General features: G+C 48.6%; 1 protein-coding gene and 1 pseudogene across 1 annotated transcript in view; one reads left to right on the top strand and one right to left on the bottom strand.

The window, feature by feature from the left end:
- Positions 1–18,663, bottom strand: part of PDIA5 (protein disulfide isomerase family A member 5) — a 91,087-nt gene that overhangs the window by 9,703 nt on the left and 62,721 nt on the right. Inside the window, exons 12-14 of the mRNA XM_027061005.2 lie at positions 6,605–6,675; positions 5,895–6,055; positions 1,642–1,772 (exon numbers count right to left, since the gene is read on the bottom strand). Of these exons, the coding sequence (XP_026916806.2) occupies positions 1,642–1,772; positions 5,895–6,055; positions 6,605–6,675 (363 nt within the window). The remainder of the gene's footprint in view (positions 1–1,641; positions 1,773–5,894; positions 6,056–6,604; positions 6,676–18,663) is intronic.
- Positions 2,476–2,537, top strand: LOC113600018 (uncharacterized; annotated as a pseudogene).

The raw sequence follows: 18,663 nt of genomic DNA, 5'->3' as shown, positions 1-18,663 counted from the left end.
GCATCTCTGGAATAGGGTTCAGGCACAGGAACATGCAGTAGAGAAGGGAAACTCTAGGTGCCAGGCCCTTTGAAGGAAACCGAGTCGCCCAGTGGAGCAGCCCTGAACGGACTGTTTCGAGTTGTTTCTTGCCAGAGTACATAGACTGTGAAGCCCTTGAGCTGTGGCAGGGACCATGACTCCTTCCCTTGTATCCTGGGCCCCAGATACTACCCAGCACACAGTGGTTCTGTGAGGGAGGTCGTTAGCACCCCAGTGGGGTAGGAGTCCTGACTCCAGAGGTCTGGGGGAAAGAGGGGAGCAATCCCAGGGGAAAGTTTGTAGTCTGGACTTTCTAAAGTCCACCCAGGGGTTGGTCAAGGACCTCTGCTTCTGTGGCCAGGGTTTCACTGCTGCTGAGAAAGCTCATACTCTCTGAATTATGTCTATGGCAGAAAGAGCACCAGCCCAGGCTGCAGGGAGGGCTCTGTCGCTTCAGTGCTCCGAAGCCTTGGGTAGGTCACACATCTTCTGGGTCTTAGTCCTGTGCCTGGCATTCTGCCCAGAAGGAAGACAACTTCTTAAAACCCACTCAGCCTTCTAGGCATATGCTAAGGACAGATGAGGACAGACAAAGACAGTGAGAGGCTCTGCAGGGAATGGAGAGAGCCCAAGTCCCGATCTGACCTGGAGAAGAAAAGGCAAAAACAGAGGGACACTTTGCTGCCTGAGGGCAGGGGTCTGAGGCTGGGAAAGGTGGGCAGGAGGCAAGCCCTCTCAGAAAGTGAGAGGGAGGAGTGACTTTACGGATTACTGACACTTGAAAAGTGGGGCAGGAGGGGAGGCAACAGGACGGCTGGCTACAAGCAAGCAGGTTTATGACTAGATTGAGTTGCCTGGCTTCTCTGTAGAGCGAAGCTTTATTATCCCCACTCCATTAAGCTGAGCTGTAACCGGGGGGAGAGAGACAAGGGCAACAGAACAGTGGGAAATTCAAGAGCCTTCCCTTTTAAATATCAATTAACTTCAAGATGGAACAACACAAAATCCAAAGGTCACAATCACACGTGTCACTTCCTCAACTTAAACTTTGATTAAAAGGGGGATAGAGGGGGAAGTTAGCTCAGAAAAATGTGGTGTGCTTTTCCCACAGATTCAAACTCGATGGCATCAAAGCCACGTGGAGGAGGTCAGGGAGGAGGACTGGGCTGGGGTACTCAGGAAGACCAGGAAAGCAGAGGCCAAAATAGGTCGGCTAAATTCCAGGGTTTTAAGGTAAAGTCAGTGCTCTGTGGGACAGAAGGAGCCAAGGGGTAGGTGGAATTGGCAGGTGGGAGGCAAGCAGCCTAGAAGATTCCAGGGACATGAGGAGACTGAATAATTTTATGGCAGGCCCCTGCCACAAACAGAAGCAGAGGGCTTTACGACTGATGTGAGCAAGGCTCCCCAGAAACAGGGAGAGAGACCCTGACAGAGCTAACAGGAAGAGGCCTTGGATTTGGAAGGACCTCAGCCTGGGATGAAACTGAGGAGCCCTGACACAGCAGGGATGAGCCCAGGGTCCGCCTGTGGCTGCACTGTTCCCTGGTGGAGGGATCTTCTTGGTTCAGTCTGGCCCACCCCTCCACCTTGCACCTTGGCGAGCACCCCCCAGCTACTTACAAGGGGCATAGAACATGACCAGGGTGTGCTTCTTCTTCTTCAGGGTCTCCCGGAAGTTGTCCCCTACCAGGTGCAACACGCTGGTCTGCTGCTCTTCCCACGTGGGCTCTGGGGGTGGAGGGGCCTCAGGGCTGCAGGAATGGCAGGGAGGGGAGACGGTCATAAAGGGAGGCCTGTGCAAGGGCATACACTTCCACACCCACCTGCTCAGAGGAACACCCAAGAAGAAATCACTTTGCATCCTTTCTAAAATTTAATTTAAAACCTGTGTTCCAACATGAATAAATCTGTACCATCAACAAAGATATTCTGATTTCCTCTGAGGAGCTTATTAAAAAGCCATTTTGTGATGGTGTGGAAGACCTGAGCTCCTTTTAGGGCAGAGCAGTCTCTCCAGGTGTCAGCCATCATCTTGCCACGGGTACAGAAACTCCTTCGCCTGGGTTCCCCTCCCTCTCTCTCCCTCCCTCTTCCTACTGCCTCTTCTGGGATCCTGAAGGACCCTCCATTATGCTTTGCGCTGGTGGAGAGAGCATGGACCAAGGAGTGAGATGGGTCTGGATCCAGATTGCTTATCACCTGTGTGGACTTAGGTAAATTACCAAACCCCTCTGAGCTTCATTTTCTTTTCTGTTAAGTGAGTACAATGATACCTATTTCCTGGAATCCCTATGAAGAGCAGAGACAGTGTACCTAGGGCACCTAGTCAGGCCAGCAACTAACAGTTGCTAAGAGCCCATGTGCTCTAAGAAATACTAGGCATTCATTGTGTGTTTCTAATTTTTCAGTCTTTTTCTGTCCACTAGTTCCCTCCATTGTGCCTCACAAAAGGACAGATCTCAGCATGGCCCCTGTGCAAGGATGACACACAAATTCATGAAATGTTCCGTATTTTTTCGTGATGAGCACTGGGTGTTATATATAAGTGATGAATCACTAAGTTCTACTCCTAAAGCCAATATTATACTGTATGTTAACCAACTAGAATTTAAATAAAAACTTGAAAAAAAAAAAACCCAGAAACAAAAAAGTCAGATCTCAGGTTCTTTTAAAAGCCTTTGTTGCCTTGTCCCCCTCTCTACAACCACACTGCTCTGCTCCTTCTCTGAGAAGGGTCTCTGGGGAGTGGTCTGCACCCAGTGCTGCCACATCATCCCCTGTACTCTCTCCTTCACCCATGCACCACTGGTTTCCACCCCTGGCCTCAGCCCTGGCCCCAGCCCCGAACCCAGCTGAGTGCAGCCCTGAGCCAGCCCAGGACCATTCCTCTTTCAAAAGTCCCCTCTATCGAGTGTTCACAGGGTCTCCCTCCTCTTCAGGTTCTATCTGAGCCCCTGCAATTCTCAAAAGATCCCATTCATCCACATGGCTTCCATAATTCCTGTGCCTGAGGAGGATCTGAGTCCAGACCTCTCAACAAGGCTCCCTAATTCCAGGTGTTTTTCAGATACTTCTGCTGGAAGGCCCCACTTGGAGGTCACCCCAATCCTAACAAAACAGAACAGATCACTCTTCCCCCTCCTCCACACCTCCCAAACCAGCTTTCCTCAGCTACCTCTCCATTTTGGTCAATGGCACTGCTGTTCCTATGACCAAGACCGGCCCCTCCCAGCCACCCTGTCTTCCTCCCTTTTCTTCCTCTAGGTCCCCTGCCCTAACCCTGGCTCGTGGACGACACCTGACCTCCCTGCTCTACCTTATCCCTGAATCCTGCCTCCCTGGGCTGGCCTGCTGGTGGGCCTGTCTCAGTCACTCACAGCACACTTGTGTACAAGCCTGGAAACACCATCGGCCTCACCCAAATTCCTCACCCTGCTCCTGCGTGACAGGCCTCGGTCTTCCATCTCAGGGCTATCTGCTGTTCATGCTCTGCCTGAGAATTCTTTCCGAGCTCCCAAAAGAACTACTATTTGTCTCTGGGCAAGGCCGCCAACCTCTCTGAACCTAAGTTCCTTCATCAAAGAAATAGGAATAAAAACTCTTGACCTCATAGGATCTGAGGATGAAATGGGCAACAGATACAAAAGCAATTGGCAAAGCCTGGGAAGGTATTGCCACTTATGTGGCAATACTGTCAGTTATAGATCCAAATAACAGCTGGCATCAATAATAAAAACAGCTTCCTTTCTCTGAGTATTGCCACACCACACACAGTGCTAAGCACAATAGTCTAATTTAATTCTCTAGATGAGTCTTTGGGAAAGTGTTGTCTCCGTTCTACAGATGGGAACAGGCTTAGTGAGGTCAAGTAAATGGCCCAGGGTCACAATCTAAGCACAGGTCTCTTAGACTCCAAAGTCCATGTTTTACCCTCAGTGCTTTTCAGGTGCTCAGCAGCAGAGAGACTCTGCAAAGAACAGACACAGCTCCTCTGTGCTCACTACCTGCAGCCAGGCCTCTCCTGATTCCCTCAGCTCTCCCACCACAAGTGCAAGCACCAAGAAACTGCCTGAACCCCACCGTGTTCAATCCTCCCAGGGTACCAGCTCTGGCACCGGAGGGAGGCTGGAGAGGCAGGTGTGAATGGTAACCTGCTTCTGACGCCAGAAAACCCAGAAGAGGGAGTACCTTGTCCCTTCTGGAAGTGAGCCACCACTCGCCTCTGATCCCTAAGAGGGAGGCCAGGCTATTCTGAGAACCTGCCCCCAGTGATGAGCAGGACAAAGTGGGAGAAGCTGAGACTAGGACCTCACTAGTGCACCCACCTCTTCCCAGGGGTCTCTCCTGAACCTAGTGGAACCTTCGTTCCCATTCTATAAGTGGGTATTTCTCAAAACACTATGGCTGTGGGTTCCATTCCCACTTCCTGAATCAAAGCTTCAGGGACAGCAGCCCCAGGATCTGTACTTTAAACAAGCACCTCAATACAATGTGACACATATATACTCCTAAGTTTGAGCACAAATGTCCTAACAAAGTAACTCAATCTAGATGCTGCTATTTTGCTTGGTTCTCATGTTACATTTGACTCTAAAGTCTTGGTTTTCATATGGGAATATACTATGCTTTGTACCAGGGACCTCAGCAAAGGCTGGAATATGTCTTCTTTTACTTTATCTCCCCTGCCTACCCAGTGCTGAAATGAGGAAATATTCCCAAATATTCAAGGGTGTGTGTGTGTGTGTGTGTGTGTGTGTGTGTGTATGCGCGCGCATCTTGGGGGAAGGGTGTAGATAGGAGAAAGTCTCCTTAACTACGTCCTAACAATTTCTGCCTCTCAAGCAAGGCCTGGGACTTCCTCCATTTCCCAGGGTACCTGTGTAATGGTTCTTCTTCCTCATAGGACAGGGAAATGCTAAGAACTGCAGGTTCCAAAGACCTTGGGTGAGGAGGAGGTCCTTGGGCTAGTAATTATGAGGCTACTCAGGTTCTCTGGACTTGCAGGCTGTTATGGGCTGAGTTGTGACCATACCCACCCCCCAGCCCCCATTTACATGTTGAAGTTCCAGCCTCCAAGTACCCCAGAATGTGACTGTACTTGGAGACAGGGTCTTTAGAGAGACAATTAAGTTAAAATGAATTCACTGAGATAAGCCCTACCCTAATCTTACTGATGCCCTTCCAAGAAGAGGAGATTAGGACACGGACACAGAGGGAAGACTGTGTGAAGATGTGGAGAGGAAGAAGACAGTCAAGGAGAGAGGCCTCAGAAGAAACCAGCTCTGCTGACGTCTCATCTTGGACTTCTGGTCTGTGGAACTGCGAGAAAATAAACTTCTGCTGTTAAGCTCCCAAGTCTGTGTTACCTGTTGTGATAAATCAGCAAACTAATACATATACTGAGGGAGCTCTTCACAATCTGTATTGTCAGCCCCAGACCACCACAGGCTGCCTCGTGGACACATTACCGGAGGCCTGGTCAACCACCAGCAGACCTGGTCCTGAATGAGTTCAGCTCTGAGAGTGAAGAGCTGTGTGTGTCCTCCAGCCATCAAAGCAGATGGAATAAAACGCCATGAGGAAGCCTGGGGCTAGGTCATGGGGAGAGGGGGTGGTCTAAGAAGACAGACATGCCACCCGCTGCACTGGTGCTGGTGAAACTGCATCCGGGAAGGCTACCAGTGATGTGCTGCGTGAGAACATTGGCCAGCACCCCAGAGGTGGCTTTAGAATTGGAGAAATCCAGTCCGCCTTGGCTCTTGTGGCCCTCAGCCAGGGTTAGCAGCCTCGAAGGTTTACTCTGTCTCCTCCAGGCCTGTTCCAGTGGCCGCCAGCCAGGAGTCAGGATGTGCTACTGAGACCACAACACTTACTTTCGCATCCACTCAATAAAGTTCTTCTTTGTTCTGAGCGCAGGCACTGCATATTTCTCTCCGTTCTTAAAATACTTCAATGTAGGAAACTCGGAGATGTGGAATCTTTCTGCCAGGGCCTTGTTGACAGTGGCATCGACAGCTGCAAGGACACCAGAGCTCTGGGATGGGGGAGAGGCCAACCATGCATGACAGCCTCAGACACCGTGCTGGCAGAAGAGGAGCCCAGATGCCAGCCCCCAACCCGCCTGGGACCTGCCAGTGTTTCACTGGGAGTGGCTGGCTCCCTGGGCTCATATATTCCAGGGAATGACTGCACACTAGAAAGTGCATTATTTCTCATTTGTGGGCTGAAATGAGACTTTTAAATCTGCCCTGCCAATTAGGCTGTGTAGACTGTGGCTGTTCCCAATAGCCAGGGTCCCAGAGCAAAGAGAGAGAACTTTGAGGCTTCACCCCAGAGCCATGACCTGGCAGAGGCCGCATGGACAGCATGGGAACACGACCCCATCGTCTCTCTGCACCGCTCCATCCCTGCTCCCCGGGCCCCACTGTCTACAACATGTGTACTCAGGGACAGTGAAGTCCTGCAGACCTCAGGGATCAGGGAAGTGGCTGCGGAGCCTGCGCGGGAAAGTCACTGTGATGATTCAGGTCACTGATTCTTCAGAAGAAAACGGTGGTGGGGAGGTTAAGAAAAGGAAGCTTACGTCTGCTTCTCCATGGAGGACTTCTGCTGCATTCTCAAACTCTGGCTTCATTTTCTTACAGTGACCACACCCTGTGGGAAGAAATCAAGAGAAAACATCCCCATGGCATGGAGGCTCCAGTGATGCCCCTGCCTCTGTGCAACAGATGGGCCCTATTCACAGACACCAGGGGGACCTGAGAGAAAAGAAGCAGCACCAGCTCAGAGGCAAGAAATCTTTTCCCTAATCCACTTGGTAGAGAGGGGAAGGTGTGCAAGAGGCAAAAATGAAGTCACTACATGAAAAAGACTGGCTATATGTATCTATAGGTCCTATACTGGATATATACATATATAGGTCCTGTGTGCCAGGCACTGCTATAAGAGCTTTATATCCTCACAACAGCCCTGCAAGGTATAACCTGATTATCTCCATTTTATAGATGAGAAAACTAAGGCACCAAGAAGGTAGGGGACTGGCCAAGGCTACTTACACTGCCACAGGTCACAGAGCCAGGGTGCGAACCCAAGCAGTGTGGCTGGAGGCCACAGTCACAGGCAGTGTGTGCTTCCCAGCACCACTACCACTGCCATCCCCTTCCCCAGGGGCAAAGGGAGCCCGAGGCTTGAACCGGGAATAAGCATTCACAGAAGCAAGAATACATTCCAATTGTCCTCACAGGGGAGGATGTATGATATGACAGGCACAGGGATCAGGCCTGTCATTTCCAAATGCCTATTTCTTCATATAAAGATTGCTCTGCCCTCTCCTCCAACCACACACATGCAGTAACATCATGAATAATAAAATTTGATACATTAAAAAGTAAACAAACACTTTGATAGGTGATGTCAGGACATTTGTACATGGCTTTCATTTTAGTAGAGAGTACTTTCTGGCTTCTAACACTGCAGGGGCTGTGAAGCAAGGAGGTCCAGACTGGCTCAGGCTTGGGACAGCTAAAAGGTGAACCTGGCTCCGTGGGGGCCATGCTTGAAGCAGGCTAAGCAGAAGGCAGGGACAGAGCTCGGCCTTCTCGTGGGGTACGGCCGTGTGGAAGCCAACAGCACTGCAATTCTGTAGCTAACTTGGGAGAAAGGGAGGCAGACAGACATACCAGTATTAGCAGAGGAGACCTCCCACAGCCTCCGGAAGCCACCAAGCCATGGGAAGGGCTTTCCTGCTTCCATCTGAGCACTTGGCTGGGGCAAAAGTTCCTGTCTTCTCCAAGGTCACTCTTGCAGAGCTCAGCCCCAGGGGGTACCAGAACACAAACATGTCCCCTCCACCCCTGCCTGTTCTCAGCTTCCTCAGTCCACGCTTACCCGTTCCTCCCAGGGACAAGGGGTTCCACAGTGGCTATGCTGCATCCCCCCCTCCCCCACCCACACACTGATAGTAGAAACTTTAAGTGATCATGCAGCATCCAGGCCAGAGCCGTCAAGCCCCTCTTTGGACAGAGCACTCTGGGGAGCCATGAGATGACTCAGTGGATAGAACTGTCCCTGATGGAATTCAGCCCAGAGAGCAGCTACAATTCTCAGTGGCACCAGCATTTTGGTCCTTCTCAAATGGGCCCAAGGATAAGGGAAACCTGTGGGTTCATGGTCTGACTACAGCCCACTCAGGATGCCTTGAACCATAGATCACCATGACATTGAAACATAAGAACATCATTTGCCAGAAATGAACATTTAGTGCTATCACAAGCCATTAGTCACTTTCTAAGCAATCAGGTTACAAAGGATTGTTTTGTTTTGTTTCAGTTAAGTTTGTCTAGAACTGAAAACACGTTTTCCCCAAAGAAACAATTTCATACACAGATTCTAGGCAGGTTCTCAGGAAAGACTATAAAAACCCATTTAACAGAATGTGCCTGAAGCATATAGAGTGTGCAGTGTTATTTCTACTTCACTGAACTGTCCCCCAGATGGAAAACACACGATCCAGCTCCGGACACCACACAGGCCTCTGCCTGCGGCGAGCTGCTACCCACAACAGCAAGAGAGAGCATCTTCCTCAGCTCAGGGTGGGACTCTGGGGCTTCCTGGGTCACTGACACTCTTAAGAATTTAATAAAAGCTTCTCCTTCCCTTCTCCCAGACTGATGCGTATAAAGTCCAAATTTACGTATAACTTCATAGGGATCCGATCCCCTATCTGGCTCACAGTCCCCAGTTAAAAGCCAAGGCACACAAGGCCCAACTCCAAGGCATTCTTTCCCATGGGAGGTGGGGCAAAAGAGCACAGAGCTGTCCCTACAGGTGTCAAGGCTCAAGTGTCCATTCACACCAATCCATGTGTCAGGAGTAATGGAATATTCTGCAGAAGAGTCTACTGACTTGACGTGGAATATACTAAAATGAACTTTTTTTTCCTGGTTCTCACTAAGAGCAAAGGAGTAAGTCATTCTCTGGAGCTTATGGTCAGGATGAAGGGGTTCTAGAATTCTTAAAGTGGACCCCCACTCCTTCGGCCTGCCTCCAGGCTGACAGCTCCTGGCAGCCTGCCCCAAGGGATCACCCATTCTCCCGTTCCCAGACTGGCCCTTCCTGACTGTGGTGGTGGAGGCTCACCTTGCATGAAGAGAAGTCAGGAAAAGGAAGCTCAGAGGAACTCCTAATGCTGATCTGTCACCCAAGAATTCAGCCTGACCTGGAGAAGAGGAAGTGAGTGGCCTGGGTCACCCACTCAGTCCAGTGGAGACCTGGGATCAAGGCTCCAACTGGCCTCTAAAAAAGGCAGGAGTGGCAGGGAGACTCACCCCTGACCACCCTCTCCCATAAACAAGATATGAATGGTATCGTCAGGCCAAGTGCCAGCAGGGCCCATGGTCAAGGTGGGCAGTGCGACGGACTGGGGACTGGGGGAGGGAAGATAAAGAAAAGCCAGCCATTGCCACTGACAGAAAACCACTATTTCTTTCCAAAATGTCCCAATGTGACAGGACCCCTGAAGATAAGAGAATTCACCTTCATACCTTTATCAAGTTCTGGCCCTTTGATGCCACTGTCCTGCTGGGGTAGCAAATAGACTTCCATATCACCTGCTAGCTTCTATCTGTGGTGGGCCAGAGATGGACTCTGAGCCTGAGAATTGACTCACTGGGAGGAAGGGTCTATCGCAGACATGGGAGGGACAAGTGGAAGATATGCCGGGAAATGTCCAGCCTCTTTAGTTTGCACTCATGCCTCTCTCCTGGACTTCTGGCCCGGTCTCCCAGGACTCTCCTTAAGATAATAAAAGTACTTGCTCACTGTACTGGGCTTTGCCAGCCCAATGAGACAGATGGGACAAGCTCATTAGAGCCAGAGATGGGCCCTGACATGGGATTGAGGTGGATCTTCTGGCTGGAGTTCCCATCACTGTGTCCACATGACACAAAATTCCCCCCAAATTCTTCTGTCCGTCAGCACCCACTCCTCATCATCACAGCCCTTGCCCTGATGGACCAGGCATCTCCACACAGTGCCTGCCAGGCTCCGGCCCCTACCCTGAGTCTTTGGTTCATTCCATCCCCACCAAACCAACCATTTCTCTTCTACTCACAAAGTACTTATTCATATATTTCCATGGCATTTAATTTCGTACTGCCTTGTGACTGTTATATTGCTGTCTTCTGATATTTAGGAGCAGCCAGGACATCTTTTCAAGACATAAATCAGATCAAACTCTCTTGGTTATAACTTTGCAATGGCTGTCCATTACAGGTACATCAAAATCCAAACTCCACCATGGCCATAAACTGCACGCCATCTGACTCTCCCACCCACCGACCTCAGCTCCTGTCACCTCCCTCCTGTCCTCTGCTCTGCAACGTGTGGCCTTCTTTCTGTTCTATCAGACCAAGTTCACTTCTACTTCACGGGTCTTCATGTACTCTCACCTGGAACATGTCTTTTCCCCATGTCTGTGCACGGCTGACCACTTTCACATCATTCAGGTGTTAGCTCAGATGTCACTTCCACAGAGAAATTCCCTGATCATCTAATCCGGAGGAGCCTCACACCATCATATTCTCTTCCAATATCCTATTTATTTTCTTAACTGTACTCAAAACAACTGGAGTAATCAGGAGGTGCCTATGGTGGCTCAGTCAGTTAAGCATCTGAATCTTGATTTCGGCTTGGGTCACGATCTTGTAGTTTGTGAGTTCAAGCCCCACTTCGTGCTTTGTGCTGACAGAGCGAAGCCTGCTTGGGATTCTCTCTCTCCCTCTCTCTGCGTCTCCCCAGCTCGTGCTCTCTCTCAAAGTAAATAAATAAACTTTAAAAAAAACAACAACTGGAGTCATCTTCTTACTTGAACCTGTCCATTCCAACTGGAATGCAAGCTCTGTACAGACTTGGCTGTGTGTCTAGCTCACCACCGTATCCCTGATACTGAGGATGGCAGTCAACACACATTTTGGATGAGTTAACTTCATGCCTATACTGTTCAGGTTTACACCTGTGCGCACAAGGTTTAACTGGACTAAATTCTTTTGGGGCAAGAGTCATGCTTGTATCCGAATAGTTGCTAGTTTGACTATTTAGTATAACTGGCAGCCAAGCCAGTTACTGGGTACATACCCACCCCCTGCCCACCATTTATTCACTTCTGCTCCTTACAAGGTCTGTAAAACATCTCTGGAAATCTCCAACATCTATAGATTTTGTTCTACAGCTTCTCCTTCATACCCTAGAGTACTCTTCCCCTTGCTTACAGCACCAGTTCCCTCTGCTTCCTGAACAAGATACGAAGGCTAGGCAATAAACCTCTGTAAAGAGAGTTATGACAAGGAGAATGACCAGGCCCCAAAGAAGAGAAAGGTCTGGCCAGACGAACATCTCCCTTGTTGGTACCCACCTGTTCTGGAGCTCTGTGGGTCCTGGGCAGTGCCTGCCTTGACCCCAGCCCCAGCCTTTTGGGCCTGGCCTTCAGGATGTCCTGGCCATGGGGGCTGCGTGAGAGCCAGAGGAGGAGGTTACAGAGCAGAAGCAGGACTCCAGCCCACAGAGTTTTAGTGTCCTGATTGTGATTTGATAGGCCATTAAGTTTTACTGCCAAACTTCCTTGTTGGGTTTTTATCATCTGTGTAAGTGCACTTACGCTGATTTTCATGACCTGGCACAGGGGCTGCGTGTCAACTCCTCGAGCACATTCTTTTCTGGCTGTGGGAATGTTAGCCTCCCGTCAACCCCAAGCTTTCCAATTCCTCTGGATTACACCAACTTTAATTATACCTATGATTTTATTACAGATCAGCTATGGAGACTTCCATGGATCCTGGAACCAGGATTTTCCAGGGGACCAGATTAATCTGGAAAGCTCCCATGTAACTGGGACCCTATAGGGAGCCTGGATTCTCCTATCCACATTCCTGCTGCCTTGCCTGGAACTTGGCTGAGAGCATGTCAGGAAGTGGGGCTCCTACAGATGCTAGCAGACACACTCACATTTTAACACTGTGATGAGCTCCTCCAGGGACCGCAGGGCTCTTTCAAAGCTTCTAGCTGTATACACAACAAAGCTGACTCGTAGATACTCACAGACACTCTGGGGGCAGGCTCACACACTGATGGATGCCTCCATCCATCACACAGCCCTCTTCTTGTGCAAAAAGAGAGTGTTGGTTTTTTTTCTCTTCCTTTACATTAGTGGAAAATGTAGATAACAAGCTTTTAAATTTTTTCTTCCAGGCTTCTATCCTAAGGAAATAATCTGACATGTGGACAAATATTTATGCATGAAACTGTTCTCTGCAGTGTGATTTATAATGGGGAAATACGGTAAACAACTCGAACCTGCAACATTATGATGCTGGCTAAGTAATTTATGGTGCCATTATACAATGGAATATTATGTGACCACAAAAAGCATGTACAAAAAAGAATTTTTAATAACATAAGAAAACACAAGATAATTTTAAGAAAGATGTAAGGGAAAAACATGCATGGAAAAAAGGACTTAAATAAAATTAAACCCTTTCTTCCCATCTGGTACAACAAGATGAAGAATACAGAGGAATTAAAGAACAAGATGAAAAAAACAAAAATATTAGAACAAAATGCAGGGCACTGGTTTTATAACCTAGGGATGGATTTCCCAGGCAAGCCATGAATCCCAGAGGTCAAGATGGGGAAAGACAGGCTTGCAGAAGGCTCAGGGGTGCAGGTTTTAATCCTGGCTCTATCTTTTTGGCTAAGTGACCTTTGGCCAGTTTCTCAACCTTCTGGTGCCTTTCTGCCTCAACCTATAAATTAGGGAAAATCATGATATCTACTTCTTAAGATCTGTTGTGAATATCAAATGAGTTAGTAGATACAAACTGCTTAGAACAAATGCCTGATCCATGGTAAGTGCTCCATAAATATTCTACTTAACTATTTGACTACAAAAAAGGAAGCTTTTGTACAATGAAAGGCACCATAAAGTTAGAGCTAGTAACAGACTACAAAGAGAACACGTGGCTCGTGTGAGAAAACTTATCAAGATTACTATCGATAAGTATAGAGTTCCAGCTCGAGAAGAAAAAAAACCAGCAGAAAAATGGGCAAAGGATACGAATAAGTGGTTCACAGAAGAACTACGGAAGGCTGACTAGCACATGAAAGGATGCTCAATTTCTCCAGAGGTCAAGGAGCTGTGGGCAAGTTGCCCTTTTGCCCAGTTTGGCAGGAATTGAAAAGGCGGACAGTATCTGTGGCTGGCAAGGATGCAGGCTGTCACACACTGCCAGGTGTGGCAAAGACTTTCTGGAGGGAAGCTGGCAGTATCTATCGAAGCTCAAGCACACTCATCCTGTGGTCCAGAACTTCAGTTTCAGGAGTGAGTCACGAATATTTAGACATGTTCCCGAATACATATGCTTACAAATGTTCACTGCACTGTTTGACTAATCAAAGACTGGTGGCCAATGTCTATCACTAGGGAATGGTTTAAAATCTATATCTCAATTATTAAATACCATTCAATGGTTGGAAAGATCGAGGTAGATTTATATGCCAACATCTACATGTACACAAAAACATCTTCAAGACCCACTGGTAAGTGAAAACAAGCAAGCCACAGAAGAAGACAGGAAATGATACTATTAATATAAAAAACCTAAACTCAAAACACTGATATTTAGGTAGAAGCACAAAAGGAGGAGAAAGATGTTCCAACTGGTAGCAATGGTCAACCCCAGTAGGGGCTCAGGGGAGGGAGTGGGGACTTCACTGTTCATACTAGATTCTTCTATATCCCTTGAACCTTGCGCTGCCAATAATAAAAACGTTAATATTATCCTTATGTTGTTTGTGCAATTAAAAATAAAAGTGATAGCATGAAGGACTTTTATGGCATGACAGTTACACAAATCCACACATGTCAGAAAAAAACTCTATTTACCTATATGTTGATTGAAAAAATAAAAAAAAAGGGGGGGGGGGAATAAACTAGAAAGAATGACGCCAAAAAGTGACAAGTGGTTGCTTCTGGATAACGGGATCGTAGGTGGTTTTTTTCCACCTTGATCATTTATACTTCTCTGTACCTTCTAGATTTTATACGAAGATCATATTAATTGAGAATAAGACAGAAAGTAAGAAGCAGAAAATCTGGAGTCTGACAGGGCTCTGCTACCGAGCCAAGGGAGACAGCCCAGCTCCTGGAAGGCAGGCCAGGCCCAGCAGCCTCCAGCACACGTTTCCAAGAAAACCCCTGGACCTGTTGCCCAGGAATGCAGGTGGGTGCGGCAGGGGTGCACGGGGGGGACAAGCTGCTTCTCGGGGACACCCTCCCTGTGAGCCCTCCTTTGTTCCTTCTACCAGCCCCACGTAGGTGACGCTCCCTCAGGTAGTGTCCTTCCGTGGCCCAATGCAGGGCTGCAGGCACACAGACGGGGGGAGCAGGTGGGTGTTCCTGCAGCCAAACACACAGTGACAAGAAGATGAGGACAATGCATTCTGACTTTTCTCCTTCAGGAAGTTGCAGAAAGAAACAAAAGGCTCCAGGAGCGGCAGTAGTCCGTGTTCGGCCACCACACCCTTTTTGGACACTGTCCTCTGTGGGGTCAGAGAGCTGGGCCTGGTGCTGCAGCCTCCCTCGTCCATGCCAGGCCCCACACTGAAGGCCAGATGGATGCAAAGGGGGAAGCGCTGAGCCATGGAGGGTTGCCCCAGGGCTACGAGTGAGCCCCCCACTCTATCCCTACACTGCACAGCACACACCCTCCTCTCAGAGCCCACTGCTCACACTCAGACTGTCCTCCCCAGGAGGCTCATCCCAATTCCGGAAGGCGAGGTCCACGGAGCAAACCTGCTTGTAAATCTCAGCCCCTGTCTTTCCCTCGGTGTGATCTGGGCCAGGACTGGAACTAACGTACGTGGAGGGCCCTGCACTGTGCTGAGCGCCTGTGCTTATTTGCTCAGTGATGACTCAGGCATCAGATGTAGAGGCTGCAGAAGGATCTGTGTGAGGTTTCTAACCTACTCCAGCTAGAAGGCAAGGGTGAGGGAAAGAAGGTAATAAGGCAAGAGGAGAGGCTGAGGTGGAAAGTAAGTGGCAAGAAAGCTGGAAAAGACGGTAAAGAAGCAGGAGGCCACTGGAGGTTTGATAATAGGCAACAACAGGGGCTTTTCCTGCCAAGAATCCAGGGGGTCAGCTCCATAGGTACCCTGTGAAAGTTCAAGCACAGAACCAAGTGATTTGCTTCTGGAACGTACAGATGCCAGGGAGCACCCACCTGGGCAGGCATCAGTAAGGTGGAAAGCTGAAGATCCTTTCTCTTCCTGGCCTTTCAGAGTGGAACCGGAAGCATCTGACATTGAGCAAGCACATACTCTGTGCATAGAAATAACACTGCAAAGAGGGACCATGACTGTTTCTGGGAGTCAGTGTCAGGAATGTTAATTTTCTTCTCTATATTTTCCTACGTTATCCCTTTATAAAATGTACATGCATCCCTTTTTAATTACCAGAAAGTCAGAAAAACAAATTCAGCTTTTTAGTTTGAGCCCTATTTCAGACTATTGGCATCTTTAAAAATCTTAAATGCAATTGTTCAATATTTTAGCTAGCTATCCTTTTTCCAGCTCTAACCCTTGCAGATTTAGAAGTATGCCTTGTTTTTTAGAGTGTTAACAAAACTGTTGAATAAAAAACAAGTACCACCCTCTAGACAGAGCCAGGCCTGACTCACATTCATTCAGCACCAAGGAGGTGCTCCTGTCAGGGCGGCCCCATCCCGCCCCTCTTATCCATACAGTCAGGAAAACAGAGATTTGCTTTTGATAAAAGAAAGACGTGTTAATTCACGAACTCAGTAATCATGTCCTAAGAAACAAATCAAGCACATCCAGCAATCCTTAGTAGAAACTATGGTCTCCTGTGTTGAAAGATCCCAACTAGTTCTTCTAAGCCTCCAAACGGTCTGCTTCTAAACCACTTCCTGTTTGCTCTGGGATGGAAGCCTGTAATACTACTGATTTCCAGCATTCACCTTTTAGGCACTTAGGAAAACTAGGACAGCACTGCCAGTCTCTGGCCTCCTGCCGTTTATCCTTTTCCCCAGGTCAAATGCCACAAAAGTGGTTTCCCAAGCACTGCAGGTTATGGGGAGCACTCCAGCATAAGACTCACAGCTAGGCAGCCAAAAGTTCGGTGCTTGCGGCTCTCCCCTCTTGGGTTCCGAATTCTCTCAAAACTGCGTGCATTCCCTCCCTTCTCAGATGACAGACCATACTCCTGGATACGGAAGTACTGTGCAGAGAGATTATCCAATGGGAAGCCATTCCCCTCTGACAGGAACAGTAACAGGCAGCTCATCAGGAAGTTTCCCCTCATGCTATTGCCCTGATCCCTATCACTGCTGGTCCAGCAGAAGTAAACCCACACACGCACACACGTGCACAGCCAGGGGGCTAGCAGGTACTTCGTCTGGGAACGCAGGGGCCCTCACAGGCAGACACCCACCAGCAGAAGCCGCAGACGTCTCCCGTTTGCTAAGTTTGAAATCATAGCCCCCTCAACAGGGCTCTACACAGAGCGGGGTGGCTTTCAAAATATTTATTAATAACAATGACTAATGGGGAAAACAAGAGCCATCTGGTTTCTGGCTCTCTTTCTCTAATTTAGCTCTAAACAACTTTATTAGTTTGTTTTCTCATTCTTTAAGCCCTTATTCCATGCCCACAGATGACCTTGGGTGGGGGAGGGGTGAAGTAATGAACAAGATCCTTCTGGTTCAGGGAGGGAAGAGGGTAAGGGACAGACAGGTTCCAGGCCCCAGACCCTGTAAGCATCAGCTACTACAATAGACTGCTCACAACCAAAGACTACAAGAAAGAACACAGACAAAAATTACCCAGTGTGCAACCCAGGTTCTGAAAAAGAAAGGGCTTAATAAACAATTATTAAACAATTCCAATATGGGGCGCCTGTGAGGCTCAGTGGGTTAAGCACTTGACTTCGGCTCAGGTCATGATCTCGTGGTTCGTGAGCTCGAGCCCTGCTTCAGGTGAGCCCCGCCTCTTTCTCTCTCCCCCTCTCTCTGCCCCTCACTCACTTGTACCTCCCCTTCTCAAAACAAAACAAAACAAAACAAAACAATTCCAATGTATCTGGTACACATTGTTTTGGAATAATATACAGGATTCATCAAAGGGGTCCATACTCTTCACGTGGAGATGCATAAACCACAAATCACTGCTCACACCATTCTGTACTGTGTCAGGAACTGGGTAGGCTCTCTTGATGCAGGCTGCAAGGACCGACACGCAGGGGTGACATTCCCAGGGAGGAACTGATCACAGTCAGCCAGTACTGCTGGGACAGGGATACAGGCGGGGTGATCCCAATTCTAGATGCAATGTAACTTGCTGCCCGACTGGCTTCCATCAGCAGCTCTGACATGGGTGGGGAGAGCACATCTCAGCCAGGAAGACGCTGCAAGGCTCACTGGCAGGCAGCTTTTCGGTTCCTGCCAACCACAGGGACACGCTCACTAAGGCCCTGGCAGGGCTGGGGGTGAAGTGCTCCCAAGGCCCCATCATCACCCTTAAGCAGGAAGCTCTTTGAAACTTAGTTGTTTGCGTGTTTTGTCAGTTTTCTAGAAATTCAGAAAAAAGGGTATAGGAATACTTTCCTTTGGATTCTCTTAAAAATCTGGCACTTATTAGAAAGAAAGGAGCTGAGGAAATCCCCAATGGTGATCTGCTTGTGAACAGCTCCCAACTAACCAAACCCATGCGATACAGCAGAGAAAGGGGAGGGTAGGGAGACCAGGGCTCAGCAGTATAGGACTTATAGAGCAATGTACAATTTGTGCCATTTCTCTGTGAGACAGTCTCCTTGTCTGTAAAATGGGGCTAATCATACTTGCCTTTTGGCGCTGTGGGTAAGGTGAAAGGTGACCCTAGGGGGAGCCACTTTATCACCACAGGGTGATACACAGCTGTTAGCATAAAGATCCCTACACATGCGACGATTAATACTGCATTCTCCTCACTGAATATGCCTCTATGGACAGGACGGTTTATGGCACTGATCTACAAAGTTATTTATAGGGGTGTCTGGGTGGCTCAGTCGGTGAAGCATCCAACCCTTGGTTTTGGCTCACGTCATGATCTCATGGTTTCGTGGGTTCGAGCCCCATGTCAGGCTCCATGCTGATAGTACGGAGCCTGCTTGGGATTCTCTGTCTCCCTCTCTCTCTGGCCCTCCCCTGCTCGTGCTGTCTCTCTCAAAATAAACAAATAAACTTTAAAAACTAAAATAAAATAAACCCAAAGTAGTTATTTCTTGCTTGTTTTTCTTCACAATCTCTTTCCTGCCATCACTGGACCAAAGAGCTGGCAAGAAGCTCTAAAAGAAGAGCATGCCCCGCCTCCCATCTGTCCCAGGGTGCTGAGGACCCTGGGCACCCATGGCAGTGGGCCTGACTTTCCTAGGAACTCTGTGTCCCAGGGCTGTCATCCCCTTGCTCACCCCTCCAGGTGCAACCTTCTCCCTCTTGGAAACAAATTATAATCAATTTCTCCATTCTCCAAGAGGATGGGGAGGACACTCGCCTAGAAAACTCCTGAGGCCTCCCAGTCATTATTGCAGACACCTTT

This window comes from Acinonyx jubatus, chromosome C2 (genome assembly GCF_027475565.1).
Source record: "Acinonyx jubatus isolate Ajub_Pintada_27869175 chromosome C2, VMU_Ajub_asm_v1.0, whole genome shotgun sequence".
In the NCBI taxonomy this organism is placed as follows: Eukaryota; Metazoa; Chordata; class Mammalia; order Carnivora; family Felidae; genus Acinonyx; species Acinonyx jubatus.
This window is presented reverse-complemented; position numbering and strand designations above follow the sequence as displayed.